At 36.6% G+C, this 19700-nt stretch overlaps 1 protein-coding gene across 11 annotated transcripts in view; it reads right to left on the bottom strand.

Annotated features, from left to right (window-relative positions):
• Nucleotides 1-19700, bottom strand: part of HDAC8 (histone deacetylase 8) — a 288934-nt gene that overhangs the window by 219075 nt on the left and 50159 nt on the right. For 10 of the 11 annotated variants that reach the window (XM_066357082.1, XM_066357085.1, XM_066357084.1 and 7 more), the window contains exon 5: nucleotides 16353-16460. The exons of the other annotated variant lie outside the window; for it this stretch is intronic. In XM_066357082.1, the coding sequence (XP_066213179.1) occupies nucleotides 16353-16460 (108 nt within the window). The remainder of the gene's footprint in view (nucleotides 1-16352; nucleotides 16461-19700) is intronic. 11 annotated transcript variants of the gene reach the window in all.

The raw sequence follows: 19700 nt of genomic DNA, 5'->3' as shown, positions 1-19700 counted from the left end.
TTTACTTGAAATAGAATTCTAGGCCTGAGCATCATTTAAAATGGCATCTTTACTACTATGAGATTGTAAGATCTTCCTAGAGCCTACACAATGCATAAACTTCATGAAATTTCTTCTAGTATAATGTTTTATAATCTGAACAATGCCCTGGGTCCACAGGATGAATCAGTAAGACAGGTATACTGGTGAGTAGGAAGTTGGTAAAAAATATCACTGGACATTGATTTTTGCACATAAAGGTGATCTCAGTGATCACCTACCAAAACAATAGCTTGGCCTTAGGTGTGCAACCAGAATAAAACTAATTAGAAAAAAATATTTGTTCATCCATAAATTTTCTGTAAAAAACTGTTGAATAAGTGACTTTGAAAGTTCTTGGATGCTATTTTCCAATTCTTAAAAGCTTATCTCTTATAAGGCTACTGTCTTAGCACATTAAAAAAGAAATAATTTGTCTTCTTACTGAACATCAATAACTTCTGGTTAAGTGTTAGGCAAAAAGAGAAGAGAGGAGGGGGAGGAGAAATAGAAATCAATACAAGACATAGTTCCTTTCCTCAGAGAACCTGTGATTAAGTTATAGAGATCAGTCATAAGCACAGAAAAACAAAACAAAACAAAAAAGGCAAGCAGACGTAGTATGGCATATAAAGAAGAACACAGACAAATTTAATAGACAAAATTGACAAAGCAGAGTCATTTCATTACAGTTTTAAACTTTTATGAGCCTTCTAGAAATATAGAAGTCATGCAACTAAAAATCAGAAATGGTTAAGATCCCTCCCTTTAGTGTTCTGAGAAATGGTTAACTGCAAAGGACCACATTGACCTGCCATATTCCCAGGGAAGAACCATCTTCATGCTTCCTCATGACTCCCATATGACTCATGGATGACTTCTTTGTTTACCTGTCTCTATAAAACTCCTGGATCCTTTTCTTTTCTTTGAGATGTTCTTCATTAATGAACATTTTCCCTATGGCAGTAGCCTCAATAATGATAATGATGATGATGATGTTGTCAGGAATTCAGAAAGGCCTTTGTATATAATATTTTACTAATATTTTCTTAAATTAAAGGAGCTCAATTCTCATTTATAGAAATAAATAAGCGTTTAAATGGAATGTTCCCAAAATTATCAGACAATAATAAAACTGAACTTTTAGGACTTCTGATATGTTAAAAAAAAAGTATTCATATAAAAGCAAACTCAGAGTGATGTCAGAGGAATGACAGTGTGAGAGGTTTCTCTTATAGTTACAACAATTTGAATGGCTATAATTGAACAAAGGATTCTCTGCTCTATACAAGAACACATCTGAGAGATCTGTGCATTAGAACATCTGAGGGTGGGTGAGTTGGAGCAAGCAAGGGAGGAGATAAGGGAGAAGAGCAGAGATGGTTGCCACAGATGTAGCCGGAGCTTGCTGTGGGTCTTGGGAGAAGAGAGGAATCAGGTTGCCACTGGCAGTCCCTTGAGCCTAGACGAGCAGAGAGATACAGTGAGAATTCCCAAAGGAGTGGTAGGTAGGTGCTATGGATGAACCCAGTGAGCTGGTCAGAGATAGAGCACAGAGGTGTGGCTGTGATTGTCTGGTGGCTGCCATATCCAGACACAAAAACAAAGCCATTGAGTCTGACCCCCTCTCCACACACACCCAGAGCTAACAGCAGATACCAGAAGCAGTGGTATCAGTCAGTGTTGGGCTACAGAGCATATTATCTGCAGCCCTGAGAACTAGAGAGGCAGAAGTATTTTTCCCAGAGTGGCAGAGGGCACATTGTGGCTAATCCCAGTAACAGGGGTGAAGATACAGAGGTAAAGCAGCTGAGGTCTTGCAGTTGCCACTAATGGGGGAAGAACAAAGCCACAAAGGAACCAGCTGGCCTCTTCCAGCTCATCCGCTACCCCTTGCACTGCTGCCAGAGTTTGGTTGAAGAGGAAAGTGCTGGGATTTCACAGGTTCAGAACCCCATTGCTCACAATATTCCCCAACAGAAGTGGTGCCCTGAGACTGAGGCAATCTGGTCACAGATGAGACACCCACCTTCTCAGGGAATACACAGCATTTTACACCATACTACAGGGTTCTAAGAGCTAGAGCAGTATGAGAGAAACTAAGAAACTTACACTTCAGAGCCACCTACTGGAAAACAAAAGAAAGACATCAAACCAACCTACTAAATAGAGAAATGTCACTCTTTAAATTAAAAAAAAAGTAAATTTCATTTTCATAGATGTATAAGGAAGAGAAATAATCCATCAGATTCCATGAGAAATCAAAGTAATGAGGCAGCTCAGAAAGAAATCAAAGTAATGAGGCAGCTCAGAATTTCTCTAGAAAATAAACTAAAAGACATAGATATATGTGATTTAAATGATAGAGAATTTAAGAGTGCAGTTCTGGAAAAACTCAATGAGATACAAAACACCAACCAACAAACAAAAAACAAACCTACAAATAGGCAGTTTAATAAAGTCAGAAATAAAATCAACAAACAAAAGGAGTACTTAACCGAAGAGATTGAACCCTTAAAAATGAACCAAATAGAAAATCTAGAGATGAAAAACTCACTATAAGAGATGAAGAATGAACTAGTTAGCTTAGGCAGTAAACCTGACCAGATGAAGGAAAGAATTAGTGATATCAAAGATAGAAATCCAGAAATGATGTAGAAGGAATAAGACAGAGAATGAGAGTTTTTTCTTTAATCAAAGAACACTACGAAAACTATCTGACTCTACCAGAAAAGAGCAAAATAAGAGTAATGGGTATTCCAGAAAAAAGAGAGAAGGGAACAGAGAGCCTTTGCAAACAAATAATTGATGAGAACTTCCTGAACCTATAGAAACAGCTGGATCCTTATCCAAGAAGCAATCATAACATCTAATTATTTCAATCCAAAAAAGCCTTCTCCAAGGCACATTGTATTAAATCTATCAAAAATTAATGACAAAGAAAGAATTCTTAAGGCAGCCAAGGAAAAGAAGACAGTAACATATAAAAGAAATTCCATTAGATTATTATCAAATTTTCAGCAGAAACCCTATAAGCTAGTATACAGTAGAATCAAATATTCAAAGTATTGAAAGAGAGAAATTGCCAGCCAAGAATAATAATACATGCAGCATAGTTATCATTTAGACATAAAGGAGAAATAAAGACTTTTTCAGACATACAGAAACTGAGAGAATTTACCACTACAAAACCACCATTCCAGGAATTATTCGAGGTGATTATTCTGCAAAAAGACAAAAGGATACAAAACTATATTGCAACCCTTTTTCAGAATAGTGTATTAAACACTTGAATATAACATAAAGGTTTAAGGAGATAAAAAAAATTAAAAAGAAGAAAATAGCTATTATGATTTGGAAATGAAATCACAGCACAGATAGGAATAATTTATGACAACAAAAACAAGAAACAAATGGGGTTAAATATCTAAATTTGCAAAGGGAAATGGAGATAAGATGCATTCAGAAAAAAAAAGACTACTGTATACACGAAACTTTCTTTTACATAACCCCAATGGTAATCACACAAAAAGAAACAAAACTGAACTAAATTATAGAACAATCATCCTGAAAAACCAACTGAAGACTAGCTGAAGAGAAGTCCTCCCAGTAACTAAAAATTTACAGAAGAAGCCACATTGAGACAGATTGCTGAGGACCAGTCACAGGCAGTGTCTTACACTGTCCTGCACCAGAGTACCTCCGAAGAGGTCCAGAACTGACACCCAGTGGACAGATTCAGACAACATCAGATCAGGATCCAATAAGCTTCACAAGTGGCATATCCAAAGGGAGATACTAGCAGGCACCTAACCCTGCTGAGGTGAATTCTGCTTCATGTAGTCAGCACCTACATAGCAGCTAGTGTGTCAAGGTCAGGGTTGAGCTTCACAGTCAGTCAGCCTGAGGGTTGATCACATACAGAATGTGTCAATAGCAACGACTCAATTACAACAGGAGAGCTCAGATAACCCACACAAGGGACATCCCTAGAGCACCCAGCTCAGGTGATCAAGGAGATTATAGCAATGGATCCCACAGAATACATACTACATAAGACCACCTCATCAAAACTAGGAGTCAGAGCAGATCTATCTAAGATACAGAAACAAACACAAAATGGGGAGAGAAAGAAACAGGCCACACATAAAAGAACAGGAGATATCTTCAGAAAAAGAGTTAAATAAAATGGAGGCAAGCAATTGATCAGATATAGAGTTCAAAGTATGGGTTATTAGGATGCTCAATAGCATGAAAAAGAAAAAAAAACATAAAAAGGACCAGTAATAAAGCTGAAGGGAAGGGAGGAGGAGGGTGCTATGGGGAGGGGGGTAAGGGAGATGTTGAGGGGAATATGGGGGAGGGGGGATGCATTCATGGTAACACTAAAATCTATGTAAACACAATAAATTAAAATCAATTAAAAAAAAGGACCAGTCATAAATGAACGATAAAATATTTGAAATGAAGAATACATTGGAAGGAATAAACAGTAGTTGGATGAAGCATAGGACTGAATCAGTGATTTGGAAGACAAGATACAAAAGAAACACCCAATTAGAGCAGCAAAAAGAAAAAAAATGAGGATAGTTTAAGGGTCTTTTGTGACAATACAAAGCATAACAACATCCATATCACAGGGGCAACAGAAGGAGAAGAGAGCAAGGGATTGGGAACCTACATGAAAAAATAATTATTGAAAATGTCCCTAAACTGGTGAAGGAAAAAGACACACAATGTCCCTAAACTGGTGAAGGAAAAAGACACACAAGTCCAGGAAGTGCAGAGAGTCCCAAACAAAATAAACCTGAAGAGGCTCAAATCTAGACACGTCATATTTAAAATGGCAAAGGTTAAAGACAAATAAATAATCTTTTTTTTTTTTTTTGTATTTTTCTGAAGCTGGAAACAGGGAGAGACAGTCAGACAGACTCCCGCATGCGCCTGACCGGGATCCACCCGGCACGCCCACCAGGGGGCGATGCTCTGCCCACCAGGGGGCGATGCTCTGCCCCTCCGGGGTGTCGCTCTGCCGAGACCAGAGCCACTCTAGCGCCTGGGGCAGAGGCCAAGGAGCCATCCCCAGCGCCCGGGCCATCTTTGCTCCAATGGAGCCTTGGCTGCGGGAGGGGAAGAGAGAGACAGAGAGGAAGGAGGGGGGGTGGAGAAGCAAATGGGCGCTTCTCCTATGTGCCCTGGCCGGGAATCGAACCCAGGTCCCCCACACGCCAGGCTGATGCTCTACCGCTGAGCCAACCGGCCAGGGCCCAAATAAATAATCTTAAAAGTCACAAGAGAAAGACAGTTAGTTACCTATAAGAAAGGTCCCATAAGACTGTCAGCTGATTTCCCAATAGAAACATTTCAGGCCATAAGGGATTGGCATGAAATATTCAAAGTGATGGAAATCAAGGACCTACAACCGAGACTACTTTGCCCAGCAAGACTATCATTAAAAATTAAAGAAGAAATAATGAGCTTCTCAGACAAGCTAAAGGAGTTTGTTACCATCAAACTAGTATAACAAGAAATGTTAAAGGGCCTGCTTTAGGAAGAAGAAGAGGAGGAGGAGGAGGAGGAGGAGGAGGAGGAGGAGGAGGAGGAGGAGAAGGAGGAGAAACAGGGGAACATAGTTAAAAGAATAAAATGGCAATAAACACATACTTATCAGTAATCACTTTAAACGTAAATGGTTAATGTTCCAATGAAAAGACAGAGTAGATGAATAGATAAGAAAATTATATATATATATATATATATATATATATATATATATATATATATATATATATATATATATATATGCTGTCTACAAGAAAGACTCACTTCAGACCAAAAGATATACATAGACTGAAAGTGAAGGGATAGAAAAAAATATTTCATACAAATGGAAAGAGAAAAAAAGTTGGGGTGGCAATCCTTATATCTGATCAAATAGACTTTAAAACAAAGGCTATATATAATAAAAGACATATAAATACACTATATAATGATAAAAACATCAGCCCAACAAGAGGATATAACCTTTGTAAACATTTATGCATCCAACATAGAAGCACTTAAATATGTAAAGCATATCTTGATGGACATAAAGGGAGACATTGACAATAATAGTCAAAGTAGGTCATTTTAACACCCCATTGACATCAATGGATAGATCTTCCAGACAGAAAATGAACAAAGAAATGGTGGCCTTAAGTGACATATGAGATCAGCTGGATTTAATTGATAACTTCAGAGCATTTAACCCCAAAAAAGCAGAATATTATTTTCAAGTACACATAGAACATATTCTAGGATAGACCACAAGTTAGGACACAGACAAGTCTCAATGAATTTATGAAGACTGAAATCATATCAAGCATCTTTTATGACCATAAATGTATAAAACTAGAAACCAATCACAAGAAAAAAAAATGAAAAGCACACAAAGACACAGAGGCTGAATAACATGTAACTAAACAATGAATGGGTCAACAATGAGATAAAGGAAATAAAAAGATACCTGAAATGAAAATGAGAACACAACAACCCAAAATCTATGAGACACAGTGAAAGTATTCCTGAGAGGAAAATTCATAGCATTACAAGCCTACCTCAAGAAACAAGAAAAATCCGAAATAACCAATCTTATTTTACACTTAAAGAAACTTCAAACAAACCCAAAGTGAGTAGAAGGAAGGAAATAATAGAGATTAGAGAGTAAATAAAAGATATACAGACTAACAAAGAAAGATACTAAAGATCAATGAAACCAAAAGCTAGTTCTTTGAAAAGATAAAGATTGGCAGATCTTTAACCAGACTCAAGGAAAAAAAAAGAGGACTCAAACAAATAAAATCAGAAATGAAAAGAGAAGTATCCACTGACACCGAAATAATACAAAGGATTGTAAGAAAATATTATAAACAACTATATGCCAACAAATTGGACAATCTGGACTAAGAAGATAAATTTCTAGAAACATACAATCTTCCAAAACTAAATCAGGGAGAATCAGAGAATCTGAATAGACAGATTACAACTAGTGAAATTGAAGCAGTGATAAAAAAAAAAAAAAAGAAGAAAAAAGAAAAAAACTCCTAACAAACAAAAGTCCTGGACTAGATGGTTTCACCAGAAACAGGCACTATAAAGAAAGACAATTGTAGGCCAATATCCCTAACGAACACAGATGCTAAAATTCTCAACAAAATATTAACAAACTGGAATCAGCAATACATTAAAAAGATCATCCACTGGTCCTGGCCGGTTGGCTCAGTGGTAGAGTGTCGGCCTGCCGTGCAGAGGTCCCAGGTTCGATTCCCGACCAGGGCACACAGGAGAAGCGCCTATCTGCTTCTCCACCCCCTCCCCCTCTCCTTCCTCTCTGTCTCTCTCTTCCCCTCCTGCAGCCAAGGCTCCATTGGAGCAAAGATGGCCCGGGCGCTGGGGATGGCTCCTTGGCCTCTGCCCCAGGCACTAGAGTGGCTCTGGTCGCGACAGAGCGACGCCCCGGAGGGGCAGAGCATCGCCCCCTGGTGGGCGTGCCGGGTGGATCCCGGTCGGGCGCATGCGGGAGTCTATCTGTCTATCCCCGTTTCCAGCTTCAGAAAAATACAAAAAAAAAAAAAAAAAGATCATCCACCATGATCAAGTGGGACTTATTCTGGGGATACAAAGTTGGTATGATATCCACAAATCAATAAATGTGATACATCATGTAAAAAAAAAAAGAAGGATAAAAATCACATGATCATATCAATAAGTGTAGGAAAAGCATTTAATAAAATCCAGCATTCATTCATGTTAAAAACTCTCAGCAAAGCAGGATTGGAGGGATCATTACTCAACATGATAAAGGCCATCTATGACAAATATACAGCCAACATCATACTCAGTGGGCAAAAACTAAAAGTGCTTCCCTTAAGATCAAGAACAAGACTGTGATGTCCTTTTTTTTTTTTTTTTTTTTTTTTTTGTATTTTCCCGAAGCTGGAAACGGGGAGGCAGTCAGACAGACTCCCGCATGCGCCCGACCAGGATCCACCCGGCATGCCCACCAGGGGGTGATGCTCTGCCCATCTTGGGGCTTAGCTTTGCCACAATCAGAGCCATTCTAGTGCCTGAGGCAGAGGCCACAGAGCCATCCTCAGCGCCCGGGCAAATGCTGCTCCAGTGGAGCCTTGGCTGCAGGAGGGAAGAGAGAGACAGAGAGGAAGGAGAGGGGGAGGGGTAGAGAAGCAGATGGGCGCTTCTCCTGAGTACCCTGGCCGGGAATAGAACCTGGGACTCCTGCAAGCCAGGCCGACGCTCTACCACGAAGCCAACCTGCCAGGGCTAATGTCCATTTTTGCCAAGCTTATTCAATACAGTACTGGAAGTCCTAGCCACAAATACAGACATGAAGAAGAAATCAAAGGCATCCAAATTGGAAGGAAGAAGTAAAACTCCTTATTTGCAGATGACATGATACTGTATATAGAGAATCCTAAAGATTCTACAAAAAAAAAACTATTAGATTTGATAAATGAATTCAGTAAGGTAGAAGAATACAAAGTAAATGCAATATTTAGAAATTGTTGGCATTTTTATACACCAATAATAAATTATCAAAAAGGGAAACTAAGAAAACAACCCCATTCACAATTGCTTCAAAAAGAGTATAATACTTAGGAATAAATTTAACAAAGGATGCAAACAACCTGTACTTGGAAAATTATAAAACACTAAAGAAAGAAACTGAAGAAGATACAAATAAGTGGAAGCATCTAGCATGTTCATGGATAGGAAGAATGAACATCATTAAAATGTTCATATTACCCAAACCAGTCAATAGATTCAACACAATTCCTATTAAGATAACAATGGCATGTTTCAAGAACTAAAACAAATATTCCAAAATTTTATATGGTGTCACACACATACACAAAAAAAACCCAAACAAATAGCCACAGCAATTTTGAGAAAGAACAAAGTTGGAAGAATCATAATACCTGATATCAAACTGTACAAGGCCATAGTAATCAAAACAGCATGATACTGGCATAAAAACAGACACACAAATCAATGGAACAGAATAGAGAGCCCAGAAATAAACCCACACCGTTATAGTAAGTTAATATTTGAGAAAGGAAGAAAAAACACAGAATGGGTTAAAGATAGTCTTCAATAATGGTGTTGGGAAAATGAGACAGATACATGCAATACAAATGAAACTAAAACCACCAAGTTATATCTTACAAAAGAATAAACTCAAAAATGGATTAAAGATTTCAATGTAAGACTTAAAATAATTAAATACCTAGATGGAAAAATAGGCAGTAAACATTTTCATAGCAATATTTCTTCTGATATATTGCCTTGGGCAAGGGAGAGAAAGGAAAAAAACCAAATGGGACTACATCAAACTAAAAAGTTTTGCACAGCAAAAAACAAACAAACCCCAAAACATAAAAACAAACAAACAAAAAACAAAACAATAACCCAGCAACAAAATGAAATGCAGCCCACCGAATGAGAGAACATATTTGCCAATGATACATCTAATAATGAATTCATATCCAAAATTTATAAAAACTTATGAAACTCAACACCAAGAAAACAATCCAATTTAAAAATGGTAAAAGGATCATAAAGATGGCCAGTAGACATATGAAAAGATGCTCAATGTTAATAATCATCAGAGAAGTGCAAATTAAAACCACAATGTGATATCACCTCACACCTGTCAGAATCGTGATCATCAGTAAATCAACAAATAACACATGTTGGTGAGAATGTGCAGAAAAGGGAACCCTTATGCACTGCTGGTGGGAATACTGTGGAAAGCAGTATGGAGTTACTTCAAAAAATTAAAAATGGAACTGCTTTATGACCCTGCTGTCCCACTTCTGGGAAAATATCTGAAGAAACTCAAATAACTAATTTGAAAGAATATATGCACCTCTGTGTTCATTGCAGTGTTATTTACAATAGCCAAGATGTAGAAACAACCAAGGTGCCCATCAGTAAATGAATGGATATAAAAGCTGTGGTACATTTATACAACAGAATACTACAGAGCCATTAAAAAGAAGGAAATCTTACCTTTGTGACAGCATGGATGGATCTGGAGAGCATTATGTGAAGTGGAACAAGCCAGGCAGAGAAAGACAAGTGCTATATGATTTCACTTACATGTGGAATCTAATGATCTAACAAGCAAAATAGATACAGACTCATAGGTAGAGAGCAGGCTGACAGCTGTCAAGGGGCAGGGCTTGGTGGCAGTGGTGGAGGTAATGAGCACAGAACAAAAAAGAAAAAACTTATGAACAGGGACAACAGTGTGGTGATTGCCAGCATGAGGGAAGTAGTAGAAGGTGGGGGGGGGGGATGGTGAGGGACGGAGACTCGACTTGGGGAGGGTGAACATACAATACAGTGTACAGATATGTTGTGGATTTGGGCACCTGAAACTTGTATAGTAATTACGTTAACCAGTGTCACCCCAATACATTCAATAAAAAAGGAAAAAACTAAAACTGAGGCACATAACTTAAAAAAATAGAAAACAGAGAAAAAGAAAGCATAGGATACCACCAAACTAAAACAACACAAACAAAAGGGAAAACAAACAATGGAGACACAGAAAACTGGAAAACAAAAGATAAAATGGCTATAAGAAATCCTCATACATCAATAATCACTTTATTTTAATTTTCTATTGAGTTTATTGGGGTGAGACTGGTTCACAAAACCATACAGGTCTCAAGTGTACAACCCAACCAAGCATCGTCTGCACACCGCAGCACGTGCCCCTCACCCAGAGTCAAGTCTCTTTCTGCCCCTATTCATCCACCTCTGCCCTCTTCCGCCTTCCTCCACGCCCTTTCCCTCTGGCTCTCGTCATACTGTCATCTGCGTCTATCTGTTTTATATATGTGTGTATATGTGTATGTATACATAAATGCACAAACACACATAACTTTTCTTGCTTAATTCTTTCACTTTTTTTTCACGCAGCCCCCCAACCTCCCTCCACTCTGAGAGCTGTCAACCTGTTCTGTGTATCTGGGTCTTCTTTTTTTTCTTGATGAGTCTGGTTAAAAGTTTGTCAATCTTGTTTATGTTTTCAAAGAATCAGCTCTTAATTTCATTGATCTTTTGTATCAGTTTTTTAGTCTGTATGTCATTTATTTCCACTCTGATCTCTGCAATTGCCTTCCTTCTGCTCATTTTTGGGTTTGTTGTTCTTTTTGTAAGTTCTCTTAGGTGTCCAAGGTCACACAATGAGTAGGTGATTCTTCGTTTGAATTTAGGCAGTCTGGCTAATCAGCCCACAAGCTTAATTGCTTTGTTAAACAATTTTGATTTCATTCTATCAATGTCTATTATTATTTTTTTATTTCTTGTCATTTTCTCCACTTCTTCTTCATGCTTATTTCCCTTTTACCATTTCAATTGTGTAATGTTGGTGAAATAAATCTATTTTGTCAGTTTTCTGTTACTTCTTAACTTGCTTCTCTCCATTTACCACTTAACAGCTTTTTATTTCTTCCTATTTGCCTCTATACCCTTTGCCATTTTCTGATTTCAATTTAAGAGTTTTTTGGTTAAAAAACACATTACCACATATCCTTCTAGTAGCAATTTTTCTGTCTAAAAATCTCCTAACTTTAATCATTTAAACTTTCAGGTTATTTGCATTGGGAATAAATGGATTTTTAAAATTCTCCCTTCCCCAAAGCAGGTAATGACGCAGGGCCAAATCTGCACAAATTGACTTTGCAGTGGTTCTTTTTTCTATAAACCAAATTTAGTTAACTGACATAACACCTTTAGATGCAGAATTTATACAGGAATATGTGTGAAAAAAAAGATTAGGTCAAAAGGCCCTACTTGTTAATAGAAGCAAATCCATTAACTGTGTGACAAAACAAAAACTGTTATCCCGGAAATAAAATAAATGTGACAGCACCACAATTCTTTATAGTTCCTACTCTCTCCACACCATTTGATATAATGAGTCACTACTGATGACAAGTGAAGGCTTGAGAGAGTAGAAATAAGATAATATTTGCCTGAAAATGAATCAAGAGAACTGACTATGAATTCATTATAGTGAAAAGTGCCAGAAGGCCACTTTTAGTGTCCACAAACAATATTTCCCTTTGAAAAATGATGGCATCCAAGGTAAACTAACGGAGAAAGTGTAAAGTAGTTCTATTTACCACCAAGAATCTTAATTTATACACAGAACCTATCACTTGCACCACAAAAGAGTCAGAGTAGTAAGTGGGTCCCTGAAAATTGCTGCAAGGTGTCATTTTGCTGTTTCTAAGCTTCTTTAGCACATTTTTCCCCTCAGATGACATAGGTAGAATTTTCCTTATCTAAAATATGGTTTTATTCAGTAAAGGTAAACTATAGGTTATTAAATCAAAATCTTTACTTGGTTAGTGATTTATACATATTATTATATTATATATAATAAATATATTATATTATATTAGCCAGTTCCCAGTGTGTACCCCAAGTTTAGGCAGTGTCCACTATCTTCAATGATCTGAACTGGTTAGAATGGAGTGTGCAGAAACACTGTACACAGTAACTCTAAAATAGCAGCATATTCAACAGGTCTAGTCTACTGTGCTTACTGAGGCAGAAATATATAGATACATTTTTTAAAATTGTTAAGGAATATGTATAAAACAACAACAGAAGTCTGTCTGTTATAACTTTCCCCTAAAACAGAAAACTCAGTTAACTAGTCTATTCCATCCCTGAGCATTCTGGTAAAACAAAAATATCACTCTTTACTTTAAACACTAATTTAATGAACTTAAAAACCTTAATGGTTTAGGCAGCAATATGGGGTTGAGGAAATAAATGTACTCTCTTCCCCCACACAAAAAGCAACATTTTAAATTTCATTGATGGAAATTGTGCCTACTCAAACCTCTGCCAAATCGGGAGAGAGGAGAGAGAGAGAGATAGAGAGAGAACTTGCTTTTAAAACGCAGGAAATGCTGTTAGACTTTCTGGCCTCTGTTGATGCAAATATAGGTTAATTTTTGATAATACAAAAAAACATATGGATGCTCCTCAAATATCCTTTTGGCCATAGGATTAAATTTTTGAACATACTTTTTACACCTTATCTGCAAACAAATGACTTGCTAAATTCTGAAATTTTATTCACAATTATAGTATGCATATATTCTACTCAATTATCTTTCACCTGAGAATTGTGACTTCCTAGAAAATGTAATTATTTCCATTTGATATAAAAATAACTTTAGTAATTTACCTCTTATACAGTACTTATAAGAAGGTGTCATGCTTAAGGGAGGAAGTAAAGGGGACTTGCTGGTACTCATGTATGCTTGAACAAGGTTTGCAATCTTTTTGGCCATGGCTAGAGAATGCGCCCTGAAACATAACGTTACTACTAGTCCCCAATAGCAACATGGCCCTCCTGATACCTCAATCTCAGGCAGTCTGCATAAGAGGGACACTCTATGCAATCAACCTGCAGGAAGGTGCTGAGGACTCGTTTTATGCTGTTTCTCTGTCCTAAGGGTTGTGGATAACACAAAATGTCCTGGATCCTGCACATGAGGAATTTACAGTTGAGTTGAATCAAGCTTTAAGAAAAGAGTAATGCCCATTTTAAAAAATACATAAGATGTTCATAAGTAAATAAGATTATATAGTATATATGATGCCTGCTTCAACTTCCAATCACCTAACTCTAACATGAAAGCTTTCTCCTAAGGTTCAGAGAAGATATAATCTCATTTACTCTCATTAGATCCATGAGAAGTAGGGGAAGAAATGGCTATTTCCCTTTTACAATTGATAAACAAAAATCATTTATGTTCCAGGTTACTAAAGGGACTGACTGCACACTGCACAGCCTCTAATAGTCCTGTGTTTCTGTCACTGTTCCCTCCTTGATAACACATTTTATACTGTTCATTATAACTTTCTATAGCATGGTTCTGACAAGATCACTACCCTGCTTAAAACCCCTCCATGTGTACAGGAAAAAAAGTTTCTGTAGCATAGTTTGCAAGATAATTCTGCAATTATCTTGTCCATAATTCTGTCCTTGCCTGTTTGTTCAAACCTGTTATCTTACCATTCCTCTCAAGTAGCCACAACTTAACCTCATTAAACTTTTCTCCCTATCCCAAACACAATATATTCTTCAAGTCTCTGGAGCTTTGCACCTATGTAGTCTTAGATGTAGAATGACTTCTATCCCCTCTGTCTGACAACTTCTTACCCATCCTTAAAGATCTGGCTGTGAAGGTGTCTCTGAAGTTCCACTTTCCTTTCCCAGGCAGAATAAGTTGATTCTTTTTTAGAGTTTCATCAGTTTATTCAAATCTCTACCATGGTCCTTAATCAAACTGGCTTGCAATAATTACTTCATGTATTTGTCTCTTCCACTAGACTACGAATTCTCTGAGAGCAAAGACTATATCTTAATCACCTTTATACCTTCAGTACCTAACAAAGTACTTGGCACATGATCAGTTCTGAAAAAAATATTTTAAATAATTATGAGAATGGTGAAACAGCTAAAGAATGGAGAAAAGCATTTATATTATTTATCTTGAATAAAAGAGGGAAATAACATTCACATTTTATATTTACAAAGTTAAGAGGACAAATATATGATGATGGAAAATGATTTGACTTTGGGTGATGGGCACACAACACAATGAACAGTTCAAATGCAATAGAAATGTTTACCTGAAATAGAAATGTATATACTTTTATTGATCAGTGTCACCCTATTAAATTTAGTTTTCTAAAAATTACTTTTAAAAGTCAAATGTAATAAGCTAGAAAAAAAACTGGAATAGCTCACTAAAAAATGAACTGCTCAGTACCCAAATCAGGAAACATTAAAGTCCTGTAATTCATTGCTCAACCTCCCCACCTAGAACAAACAAACACATAGGATAACAAAGCATGGATTTATGTAGAGGTTGGCCATGGATCTAGAGACATGCCATTAGGGTTGTTTTTTTTTTTTTAAGCTAACCTAGGGAGCTTTGCATTAATATGTCCAAAATAAAATTAGATGTGGCATTGTTGTTTGGTAGATACAGTTCAAAATGACTTGGATCAATTGGCAAAGCGGGTGGATATCATTGGTGTGAAGTTTTGTTTTTGTTTTTTGAAGTTTAATTTTGAAACACAGAAGGCAATTTAGTGATGTCAAACAAGGAAGGTAGAAGACATGATGTAAGGTAATATTTGAGGCAGTTCTGAGTACTGCAGCATAGCTCTATAGACTGCTGGGAGGCTGCACAAATCATTTTGATGTGTAGTATCAAGAGAAATCTATGAGATAAACGGCCTCTTCAACCTGTAACTACTGTGTCAAACCAATGGACAAGCTTTAAATGTACAAAGAACCATTTGGTGGTAGGTTTGTCTTTGTAGTGAAAAGCACATACATAAATGGTGATTGCTGTCAGTAGGTTCATCCTTAAATATTAAAGACAGAGCTGCAAAAACAGCATGAAGAAATATCAAGACAGTGAATTCCTAGTTACTGAGCATGTTCAGACATAGATCAGATTAGTAGTTTTTAAACTTTCCTTAAGCAGCAGAATGGTTTTCTCCAAGTGAAATTTTATGTGGAATTCTAATATATAAGACAAAGTCAGCACTCTGGTTAAAGTGTGAGTAGGGCAGACACTTAGGGGTCTAGAACACTATATATTTAGCCACCTCTTCACTTTCTGTAGTTGCCATTGAGGCATCTCCAAGGAATTCCTGGGATAGATGCTGTGGAAAGGTTTCTATACAAAGAGAGGTTAGAATAATTTTTTCCAGTTCTTTCTCATTCTAAAGCTATATAATATAATAAGCCTCTCTTTAACATTTAAGATCAGTCAGGAAATAAGGATTTTATTTTATTTATAGAAGAGTCCAAGAGGGCAACACAAATAAATAAGGACTTGAGAAACAATCCTAATGAGAAATTATCTATTGGGTACAGGTAACAAAAGAGTTTTCTCTCTTCCTTCCTTCTTCAAAATACACTCACTCTGTTCTACATTCTGGGAATAATGATAAACAGATAATACAGATAATAGCAGAATATACAGATAATGATCTCACAGTGTATGTGTGGTGGGTAGGGGTATATGGAAACAGATATAAAATACAAAAACAAACAAACAGGGTATTGTGAAAAGCAATATTACAAAAATAACACACAGTAATATGATAGAAAGTACTAGGGGTGGGAGTGTGTGGGGGGTCACTTCAGACAAGTTGTTCAGGAAAGCTTCTCTGAGTAGATGATATTTAAACAGAGACCCAAAAAGTGAAAAGAAACTCACCCATACTGAGATGGAGAAGTCGTCCAGGCAGAAAGAACAGCATTGCAAAAGCTCTGAAGCAGGAAAGAACTTCCTTGGCCTATCTGAGAAGCTGAAAGGCCAGTGTGGCTGGAACACAGTTAATGAAGGAGAGTGGTACAAGATGAGTTCTGATGGGAGTAAATCACAGGGGCCATTACAAGGAGCTTGGACTTTATTCTCAGTGAGATGGGAAGCCATTGGAGCAGAGCAGGGATACAATCTGATTTAAACTATTTTTTATTCTATGAAGAGATAGTGTGTAAGTGATCATTAGCACAAGTCAAAATGGGCTAAATTACATCAGGAGAAATTTGGTAAGACAAGAAATTCAGGAATATTATTGCCAAGAAAGATTGAAGAGTTTTATTAAATGGTATAATCCTAGTTTCTTGGTATGATTTAACAAGTAGTCAGAAAGATGATTTCTTTAGCCTTCTTACAGCTGTCAGCTTTAACAATTCACCCTTGATGTTACCGTCACTTAGGAGAGCAGAGACTTGAGTCTTCTGACACTCAAATGTTCTTTTCACTGAATCAATTGCTTCTAATTGCTTACAGGAAAACATTGAAAGATGGCAAAAGGTAGAAATATGGCACTTTCTTTCTCAAGGGCTCCTGCATCTTCAACTTTTCTCTGTAAGAACCTGTATGAGTACTTACTTATTAGTTAATTTACCATGGTCAACTACTTGACTTAGTTGGTTTCCTCCTAGCATCTGAACTCCAAATCCCAATCTTAATCATTCTGCTCAACCGTTTTTTTTTTTCTGCTCCCAAAGCTAGATGACCAAGAACTACTGGAACACACCATGTACCATATTTTTTGCTCCGTAAGACGCACTTTTTTCCCCCAAAAGTGGAGGGGAAAATGCCCGTGTGTCTTATGGAGCGAAACATATGGTATTTTAACACACAATTTGGTTTAGAATTTTTTTTTCTTATTTCCCTCCTTAAAATCCTAGGTGTGTCTTATGGTCAGGTATGTCTTATGGAGCGAAAAATACGGTAACTGCAGGTATACACCATTACACACTTATGCTTCCTGATCACAGTTCGGTCTTCAAAGCTGTAATCACTTCTTTGTAATTGTCTCTTTCTTGTGCCTTACAACAGATACTAAAAACTCACCTCCTGTTCAAAATTCCTTCTCATTCACAATAAAATCCAAAGTCCTACCATGGTCCACAAGGCCTTGAATGATATGTCAACTTCTCTGACTTCTCCTGCCTCTGTCCCTATTACCCACTTTGCTCCAGCCATACTGGCCTTCTTACTGTTATAATAAACAGCAAATGGTGTGTGTGTCCACAGTTATGTGGTTTGCTTTTGAGGAACTGCCGAACTGTTTTCCAAAGCAGTAGCACCATTTTACATTTCCAGCAGCAATGGATAAGGGTTCTGATTTCACTCTGTCCTCACCTGCACTGGTTATTACCTATCTTTTTCATTCTAGTCATCCTAGTGGATGTGAACTGATACCTCATTGTGGTTTGGATTTGAATTTCTCTAATGGTCAATGATGTTAAACATCTTTTCATGTGCTTTTCGCCATTTCTATATCTTTTTTGGATAGACATCTATTCAAAATCTTGGCCCATATTTTGTGTTATTTGTCATTTTATTATGAAATTGAAGTGGACATTATATATTCTGGATGCAAACTTCTGATCAGATATATGATTTGCAAATGTTTTCTCCCATTCTATTGATTATCTTTTCATATTCTTGATAGTTTCTTGAAGCCCAAATGAATTTAATTTTGATGAATTCCAACTTATTTATTTTTATTTTATTGCTTGTGCTTCCAGTGATATATCTAAGAAGACCCAAGTTAGAAAGATACAGTCCTGTGCTTTCCTCTGAAAGTTTTATAGTTTTAGCTTACACTTAGTTCTGTAATCCGTTTTGAGTAAATGTTTATGTATGGTATAAAGTAGAAGTCCAAATTCATTCTTTTGCATGTGGATCCAGTTGTCCCAGCACCATTTGTTGAAAAGACTATTCTTTCCCTGTTGAATTGTCTAAGTACCTTTGTATAAAAACAATTGACCATAAATGTGAGGGCTTATTTCTATATTCTAAATTCTATTCCATAGATTTATATGTCTGTCCTTATGCCAATATCATGCCATCCTAATTGCAGTGTGAGTCCTCCAACTTTGTTCTTTTTCAAGATTTAGGTCCCTTGAATTTCCATATAAATTTTAGGATCAACGTGTCAATTTCTACAAAAAGTCAACTGGGATTTTTATAGGGATTTTGTTGAATCTATAGATCATTTTGGGAGTATTGCCATCTAAACAATGTTAACTTTTCTGATCAATGAACATGGGCTCTCACTATACATTATTATTGGATTCACAGTTATAAAGAACTAATGTATAACAATTTAAAAATATGAGATCAAATAAAATTATTTTACAACTTTACTGAGGTATAATTTAGAGACCATAAAATTTACCCTTATTAAGTATACAATTCAGTGATTTTTAATACCTTTACTGAACTGGGCAAACATCACCATAATCCAGTTTTAGAATAGTTTTATCCCTCTTGGTGGGATAAAATTCCAATAAAATTCCACATTACTGTTTACATTTAATCCCTATTCTACCCCCCGAGCCAGGCAGCCACTCATCTGCTTTTTGTCTCTATAGATTTGTCTTTCTGGATATTTCATATAAATTAAATTATACAATATGTGGCCTTTTCTATCTGGCTTCTTTTACTTAGCATTTTTGTTTTGTTTTATGAATAGAGTTTCTTTTTTTTAACAGTTTTAGATTTACAGAAAAATTAAGCAGATGGAAACATCTTGTATTAGCATGGTACATTTGTTACAATATTGATACATTATTATTAACAGAAGTCTATAGCTTACATTAGGGTTCACTTGGTATTGTATAGTTATTGAGTTTTGGCAAATGTATGATATCATGTATCCATCATTATAGAATCACACAGAATAGTTTCACTGCCCTAAAAATCTCCTGTGTTCCACTTAATTATTCCTCCTTTTCCCTCCAAGCCCCTAGCAATCACTGCTCTTTTTCCCGCTTCTATAGTTTTCTCTTTTCCAAAATGCCATATAGTTGGAATCAAACAGTATGTAGCCTTTTCAGTCTTATATATAGCACTATGCATATATAAATTTTCTCCATGGCTTTTTGAGGCTAGAAAGCCTCATTTCTAAAAATTTCAGCTTTACTGTGGTATAGCTGAAACATAATAAGTTATTTTAAGTGTATATAGTGGTAATTTGATATACACTGTGAAAGGATTGCTCCCATCTAATTTACTCTCCATCACCTAACATATTTCTTTCTT

This window comes from Saccopteryx leptura, chromosome X (genome assembly GCF_036850995.1).
Source record: "Saccopteryx leptura isolate mSacLep1 chromosome X, mSacLep1_pri_phased_curated, whole genome shotgun sequence".
Taxonomy (NCBI): domain Eukaryota; kingdom Metazoa; phylum Chordata; class Mammalia; order Chiroptera; family Emballonuridae; genus Saccopteryx; species Saccopteryx leptura.
This window is presented reverse-complemented; position numbering and strand designations above follow the sequence as displayed.